Source organism: Rissa tridactyla, unplaced genomic scaffold (assembly GCF_028500815.1).
Source record: "Rissa tridactyla isolate bRisTri1 unplaced genomic scaffold, bRisTri1.patW.cur.20221130 scaffold_397, whole genome shotgun sequence".
In the NCBI taxonomy this organism is placed as follows: Eukaryota; Metazoa; Chordata; class Aves; order Charadriiformes; family Laridae; genus Rissa; species Rissa tridactyla.
Genome location: NW_026529610.1, coordinates 78,709 through 86,520, shown reverse-complemented (window position 1 = coordinate 86,520; position 7,812 = coordinate 78,709). Strand labels below are relative to the sequence as shown.

General features: G+C 66.7%; 1 protein-coding gene across 1 annotated transcript; it reads left to right on the top strand.

The window, feature by feature from the left end:
* Nucleotides 1-1,446: 1,446 nt before the first annotated feature.
* LOC128903513 (synapsin-2-like) lies at nucleotides 1,447-7,209 on the top strand (the record flags this gene model as incomplete). Its single annotated transcript, XM_054187512.1, has 6 exons — nucleotides 1,447-1,535; nucleotides 2,162-2,219; nucleotides 2,486-2,568; nucleotides 4,319-4,472; nucleotides 5,831-5,920; nucleotides 7,168-7,209. Coding segments are annotated over 6 exons (516 nt in total), but the record flags the coding sequence as incomplete, so codon positions are not given.
* Between the last annotated feature and the right edge of the window lie 603 nt (nucleotides 7,210-7,812).

The window sequence follows — 7,812 nt, the reverse complement described above, 5'->3', positions numbered from 1 at the left end:
TGGCCCCTCCGTCCTCCCGAGCGCGTCTCTATGGTCCCCTGGGGGCCCCCCGAGGGTCCCCTCAGTCCTCCCGAGCGCGTCTCTATGGTCCCCTGGGGGCCCCCTGAGGGTCCCCTCAGTCCTCCGGAGCGCGTCTCTATGGTCCCCTGGGTCCTCCAGGGCCCCCCCAGGGTCCCCTCAGTCCTCCGGAGCGCGTCTCTATGGTCCCCTGGGGGCCCCCCCGAGGGTCCCCTCAGTCCTCCGGAGCGCGTCTCTATGGTCCCCTGGGTCCTCCAAGGCCCCTGTGGGGGGAGCGGGGGGGGGGAGGGGGTCACGTGTGGGGGGGAGGGGGGTCACGTGGGGGGTCACGTGGGGGGGAGGGGGGTCACGTGGCGGGGGGGAGGGACGGGATCTATGGGTCGGGGGGGGGGTGAGGAAGGGGCGCGATGACGTCACCGGCCCCGCGCTCCTTCCCCCCCCCCCCCACCTTGCGGAGCGCGGGAGGGCGGTGACGTCACGGGGGCGGGGCCGGAAGTGACGAGCGGGGTGGGGGGGGGGAGGAGGAGGAGGGGCTCGGCCGAGGCGGGGGAGGCGGCCGGGGGCTCCTATAGGGGATTCTATGGGGGATTCTATAGGGCGGGACCCCCCCCCCCCACACGCCCCATAGCGCCCTAGAGACCCTCCCCCTATAGCCCCCCCCCCCCCCCAGCCCCCTATAGACCCTCTGCCCCCCATAGATCCCACCCCTATAGCCCCCCCCAGCCCCATAGCCCCCCCCCATACCCCCCCCCGACCCCTATAGCCACCTATAGACACCCCCCCGCCGGCCCCATAGCCCTCCGTCCCCTATAGCCCCCCCCCCCAGCCCCATAGACCCCCCCCATAGGCCCTTGTAGCCCCCCCAGCCCCATAGCCCCCCTATAGCCCCCCAGCCCCTATAGCCCCCCCCAGCCCATAGCCCCCCCATAGGCTCCCTGTAGCCCCCCCCCCAGCCCCAGAGCCCACCCCCGACCCCTATAGCCCCCCCCAGACCCCTATAGACCCCCCCCAGCCCCATAGCCCCCCCACAGCCCCCCCCAGACCCCTATAGACCCCCCCCAGCCCCATAGCTCCCCCCCCCCGGCCCCCTATAGCCCCCCCCCGCCCCATAGCGCCCCCCCCCAGACCCCTATAGACCCCCCGCAGCCCCATAGCCCCCCACAGCCCCCCCAGACCCCTATAGACCCCCCCCCCCCGAGCCCCATAGCTCCCCCCCCCCGGCCCCCTATAGCCCCCCCCGCCCCATAGCGCCCCCCCCGACCCCTATAGACCCCCTGATCCCCTATAGCCCCCCCCCGCCCATAGCGCCCCCCCCCGGGGATGGAATTTCCTTCGGCGGCGTCTCTCGGACGGGAATTTCCTGGCGGGGGGGGGGGGGGGGACGGGGACGGGGACGGACCCCCCCGCGGGGGACCCCCCCCACGGCAGGGGGAGGGGGGGGGAGACCCCCCCGCGGCGACCCCCCCCCCCCCCCCGGCCCCGCTGCTGCTCGTCATCGCCCCCCCCGGCACCGACTGGTACGTCATTGGGGGGGGGGGGGGCTCATTCTGGGGGGGGGGCACTTTTTTTTGGGGGGGGGGGGGGATGTGGGGGGCATTTTTGGGGGGGGTCATTTTGGGGAGGGGGTGAAATTTGAAGGGGGGGTCATTTTTTGGGGGGGGGGTGTCACATTTGGGGGTCATTTTTTTTGGGGGGGTCATATTGGGGGGGGCGCTTTTGGGGGGGTCACTTTTGGGGGGGGTCAATTTGGGGGGGGGTCGCATTTGGGGGGGGTCATTGGGTGTGGGGTCCCATTTGGGGGGGCTCTTTTCGGGGTGGGGGGGCACTTTGGGGGGGTGCTTTGGGGGGGGTCAAATTTGGGGGGGGGGTTCTTTTCCGGGGGGGGGGTGTCACTTTGGGGGGGGGCGGGGGGGGCGGCTTTTGGGGAGGGTCAAATTTGGGGGGGGCACTTTGGGGGGGGGTGATTTGGGGGGGGGGTGTCCTTCTTGGGGGGGGGGATCACTTTGGGGAGTGGGGGGGTCGCTTGGGGGGGGGGTCAAATTTGGGGGGGGGGTTATTTGGGGGGGGCATTTTTGGGGTGTCTTTGGGGGGGGTCGCTTGGGGGGGTGCCCCCCCCCCCAAATTTTTGGGGTGCCCCCCCCAGGGTGAAGCCCTTCAAGGGGAAGTCGGTGCACGGGGACGTGGAGCTGCGCGTGGAGCAGGTGAATTTTGGGGGGACCCCCCCCAAAATTTTTGGGGGGGCCCCCCCAAAATTTTAACCCCCCCCCCCCAAAAATTTTGGGAACCAAACCCCCCCCCCCCCCCGTTTTGGGCTGCCCCAAATCCTCCCTTTTTCCCCCCCCCCCCAATGTGGGGGTTTTTGGGCCCCCCCCCATTTTTGGGGTCACCCCCCCCCGAATTTTTGGGTGGGGGGGGTCGTGTGTCCCCCCCCCCCCCCCAAAATTTAGGGTGCCCCCCCCCCCCCCAGGCCCCCTTCTCTGACCTCTCCCTGGTGGCCTCGACCCACGGCAGCCTCAGCGTCGCCATCGCCACCCCCCGGGGGGGGCCCAGGTGGGTTTTGGGGGAAAAGGGCAATTTTGGGGTTCCCCCCCCCCCCCACATTTTCAGGGGAGGGGGGTGGAAAACGCGTGAATTTTGGGGGGGGAGGGAAAGTGGATTCGGGGGGGAAAAGGGGGGTTTTGGGGGGAAAAGTGGGGGTTTGGGGGGGGAAAGGTGGGAATTTGGGGGGGGGGAGGTGGGATTTGGGGGTAAAAAGTGGGAATTTGGGGGTTCGAGGGGGGTTTGGGGGTGAAAAGGGGGATTTTTGGGGGGTTAAGAGGGGATTCGGGGGTAAAAAGCGGGAATTGGGGGGCGAAAAGTGGGAATTTTGGGGGGTAAAAGGAGGAATTTTGGAGGAAAAGTGGGATTTTGGGGGTGAAAAGTGGGATTTTGGGGGGTGAAAAGTGGGATTTTGGGGGGAAAAGTGGGATTTTGGGGGTGAAAAGTGGAATTTTGGGGTGAAATGTGGGATTTTTGGGGGTGAAAAGTGGGAATTTTGGGGTGAAATGTGGGAATTTTGGAGGGAAAAGTGGGATTTTGGTGGGTGAAAAGTGGGATTTTGGGGGGAAAAGGAGGGATTTGGGGGAAAAAGTGGGATTTGGGGGGTGAAAAGTGGGATTTTTGGAGGGAAAAGTGGGATTTTGGGGGTGAAAAGTGGGATTTTGGGGGTAAAAGGAGGGATTTGGGGGGGAAAAGTGGGATTTGGGGGTGAAAAGTGGATTTTGGGGGATGAAAAGTGGGATTTGGGGGGTGAGAATTTTGGAGGGAAAAGTGGGATTTTGGAGGTAAAAGGAGGGATTTGGGGGGGAAAGTGGAATTTGGGGGGAAAAGTGGGATTTTGGGGGCTGAAAAGTGGGAATTTTGGGGTGAAAGGTGGGAATTTTGGGGGGAAAAGTGGGATTTGGGGAGTGAAAAGTGGGATTTTGGGGTGAAAAGTGGGATTTTGGGGGGTGAAAAGTAGGAATTTTGGGGTGAAAGGTGGGAATTTTGGAGGGAAAAGTGGGATTTGGGGGGTGAAAAGTGGGATTTGGGGAATGAAATTGGATTTTTGGCAGTGGAAAGTGGGATTTTGGGGGTTAAGAGGGGATTTTGGGGGCAAAAAGTGGGATTTGGGGGTTGAAAAGTGGGATTTTGGGGGTAGTAGGAGGGATTTTGGGCGTAAAAAGTGGGAGTTTTGGGGTTAAGAGGGGATTTTGGGGGTGAAAAGTGTGATTTTGGGGTTAAAGGAGGGATTTTTGGGTGTGAAAAGTGGGATTTGGGGGGCAAAAAGTGGGATTTTGGGGGTTAAAAGTGGGATTTTGGCATGGAAAAGTGGGATTTGGGGGGTAAAAGGAGGGATTTTGGGGTGAAAAGGGGGATTTGGGGATGGAAGATGGGAATTTGGGGGGGCAGGTGGGATTTTTTGGAGTGAAAGGTGGATGTTGGGGGGGGGAAAAGCGGCATTTTGGGGTGCGAGGAGGGATTTTGGGGCGAAAATCGGGATTTGGGGGGTGAAAAGCGGGAATGTGGGGGGGGGAAAGTGGGATTTTTGTGGTGCGGGGAGGGATTTCGGGGGGGGTGAAAAAAATGGGAATTTTGGGGGGGGGGGGTTAAAGGGGGGATCGTGGGGGTGAAAAGTGGGAATTTTGGGGGGGAAAAGTGGGATTTTTCTTGGGGGGGGGGGAAGATTTGGGGGTGCCCTTTTTCCCTCCCCCCCCCGTCTCTACCGGGGTGGGGGTTGGGGGGTTTTGGGTGCTCCCCGAACCCCCCCCCCCCCCCCCAGGCGGGTGCGCCCCGACTTCGTGCTGGTGCGGGAGCCCCCCGGGGGGGGGGCGGAGGGCGCCCCCCGGCGGCTGCTGGTGGGGCTGCACCTGGGGGGGGTCCCCAGCACCGACCCCCTCCCCGCCCTCTACGCCTTCGCCCACCCCCCCTGCCTGGTGCGTGGGGCGCTGCGGGGGGGGAACTGGGAGGGACTGGGAGGGGACTGGGAGGCACTGGGAGGGGACTGGGGGGAACTGGGATGGACTGGGGGGGGGCTGGGATGGACTGGGAGGCACTGGGAGGGGGCTGAGGGGGACTGGGGAGGCACTGGGAGGGACTGGAAGGGCACTGGGGGGAACTGGAAGGGCACTGGGGGGAACTGGGATGGGCTGGGGAGGGACTGGGAGGCACTGGGAGGGGACTGGGGACACTGGGAGGCACTGGGAGGGACTTGGGGGGTACTGGGACGGGCTGGGGAGGGACTGGGAGGGGGCTGGGGGACACTGGGAGGCACTGGGAGGGACTGGGGGGAACTGGGATGGGCTGGAGAGGGACTGGGAGGGGGCTGGGGGACACTGGGAGGGACTGGGGGGGTACTGGGACGGGCTGGGGAGGGACTGGGAGGCGGCTGGGGGACACTGGGAGGCACTGGAGGGACTTGGGGGGTACTGGGACGGGCTGGGGAGGGACTGGGAGGGGGCTGGGAGGGACTGGGAGGCATTGGGAGGGACTGGGGGTAACTGGGATGGCCTGGGGAGGGGCTGGGGTGGACTGGGGGGGACTGGGAGGGACTGGGGAGGGACTGGGAGGGGACTGGGGGGCACTGGGAGGCACTGGGAGGGGGCTGAGGGGGACTGGGGAGGCACTGGGAGGGACTGGGAAGGAACTGGGAGGGCACTGGGAGGGACTGGGAGGAACTGGGAGGGGGCTGGGGAACACTGGGGGGGAATCGCGGGGACTGGGAAGGAACTGGGAGGGACTGGAAGGGCACTGGGGGGAACTGGGATGGGCTGGGAGGGACTGGGATGGAGTGGGAGGCACTGGGAGGGGACTGGGGGACACTGGGAGGGACTGGGAGGGGCTGGGAGGGTACTGGGAGGGGGCTGGAAGGGCACTGGAGGGAACTGGGATGGACTGGGGAGGGACTGGGAGGGGGCTGGGATGGACTGGGAGGCACTGGGAGGGGACTGGGATGGACTGGGAAGGGACTGGAGGCACTGGGAGGCAACTAGGGGATACTGGGAGGGACTGGGAGGGCGTGGGGGGGTATACTGGGAGGGGACTGGGGCAACTGGGTGCGCTGGGGTGGAACTGGGGGGAGCGGGAGCGGGCTGGCAGCATACTGGGAGGCACTGGGAGGGATACTGGGCGCACTGGGAGGGACGGGGGGGTGAACTGGGAGGCACTGGGAGTGCGCATGGGGGCATACTGGGAGGCATTGGGAGAGATACTGGGGCAGACTGGGAGCGCTGGGTGGGGCTGTCGTGTGTGTGTGTGTGTGTGTTCCCCGCCCCGACATTCCCAGTGCTCCCAGTTTGCCCAGTTAGCGCGGCTGCAGCGGGAACTGGGACCCGAGGCCTTTCCCCTGGACCCACAGCGGTTCTGCAACCGCCCCCGGGGACTGGTGAGCACTGGGGGGGACTGGGAGGGACTGGGAGGGGACTGGTGAGCACTGGGGGGGACTGGGAGGGATTGGGAAGGGACTGGTGAGCACTGGGGGGGACTGGGAGGGACTGGGAGGGGACTGGTGAGCACTGGGGGGGACTGGGAGGGGACTGGTGAGCACTGGGAGGGGACTGGGAGGGAGTGGGAGGGACTGGGAGGGGACTGGTGAGCACTGGGGGGGACTGGGAAGGGACTGGGAGGGGACTGGTGAGCACTGGGAGGGGACTGGGAGGGACTGGGAGGGGACTGGTGAGCACTGGGGGGGACTGGGAGGGACTGGGAGGGGACTGGTGAGCACTGGGGGGGACTGGGAGGGACTGGGAGGGGACTGGTGAGCACTGGGGGGGACTGGGAGGGATTGGGAAGGGACTGGTGAGCACTGGGGGGGACTGGGAGGGACTGGGAGGGGACTGGTGAGCACTGGGGGGGACTGGGAGGGGACTGGTGAGCACTGGGAGGGGACTGGGAGGGAGTGGAGGGACTGGGAGGGGACTGGTGAGCACTGGGGGGGACTGGGAAGGGACTGGGAGGGGACTGGTGAGCACTGGGAGGGGACTGGGAGGGACTGGGAGGGGGACTGGTGAGCACTGGGGGGGACTGGGAGGGACTGGGAGGGGACTGGTGAGCACTGGGGGGGACTGGGAGGGGACTGGGAGGGGACTGGTGAGCACTGGGAGGGACTGGGAGGGGACTGATGAGCACTGGGAGGGGACTGGGAGGGACTGGGAGGGGACTGGTGAGCACTGGGAGGGCACTGGGAGGGATTGGGAAGGGGCTGGTGAGCACTGGGGGGGACTGGGAGGGACTGGGAGGGGACTGGTGAGCACTGGGAGGGGACTGGGAGGGGACTGGGAGGGACTGGGGGTAACTGGGGGCACTGGGAGATGCCTGGGGAGGGTCACTGGGGGTAACTGGGAGCACTGGGAGAGACTGGGGGGTGTAACTGGGGGTAACTGGGAGGGACTGGAGGTAACTGGGAGCACTGGGAGGGACTGGGCGTGTAACTGGGGGTAACTGGGAGGGACTGGGAGGGACTGGGGGGGTAACTGGGAGGGACTGGGGGTAACTGGAGCACTGGGAGGGACTGGGGGGGGTAACTGGGAGGGACTGGGGGTAACTGGGGGCACTGGGAGGGACTGGGGGGGGTAACTGGGAGGGACTGGGGGAGGCTGTAACTGGGAGCACTGGTGTGATGCCCCCCCCCAGCTGACGGCCCCCACCTTCCCCATGACGGTGACGCCCCCATGACGGTGACGCTCAGCCCCGCCCCCCCCGGCGTGGGAAAGGTGAGCCCCGCCCCCTCCGCAAGCCCCGCCCCCTCCCGGACCCGCCCCCGCAAGCCCCGCCCCCACGATGCCCCATGGGGGGCGTGGCCTGTGGGGCGTGGCCTGTGGGGCGTGTCTGAGCGTGTCCCCGCCCCCCCCAGGTGCGCGTGGGGACGGCGGCGGCGCTGGGGGCGGTGGCCGGGGCCATGGGCGGGGCCCGGGCGGGGGCCCTGGTGCAGGGGGCGCCGGGGCGGGGCCAGCGGCTGCGGGTGCAACGCATCGGGGCGGAGTACAGGGCCCTGCGGTGAGGGGGCGCGGGGACACCGCGGGGACACCACGGGGACACCGCGGGGACAAGGGACGTCATGGGACACCATGGGACGTCATGGGACACCATGGGGACATCATGGGGGACGTCACGGGGACACCATGGGGACATCACAGGGACAAGGGACGTCATGGGACACCGTGGGGACATCATGGGGATGTCATGGGGTCAAGGACGTCATGGGACACCATGGGGAGATCACGGGGACAAGGGACATCATGGGACACCATGGGGACATCATGGGGGACGTCACAGGGA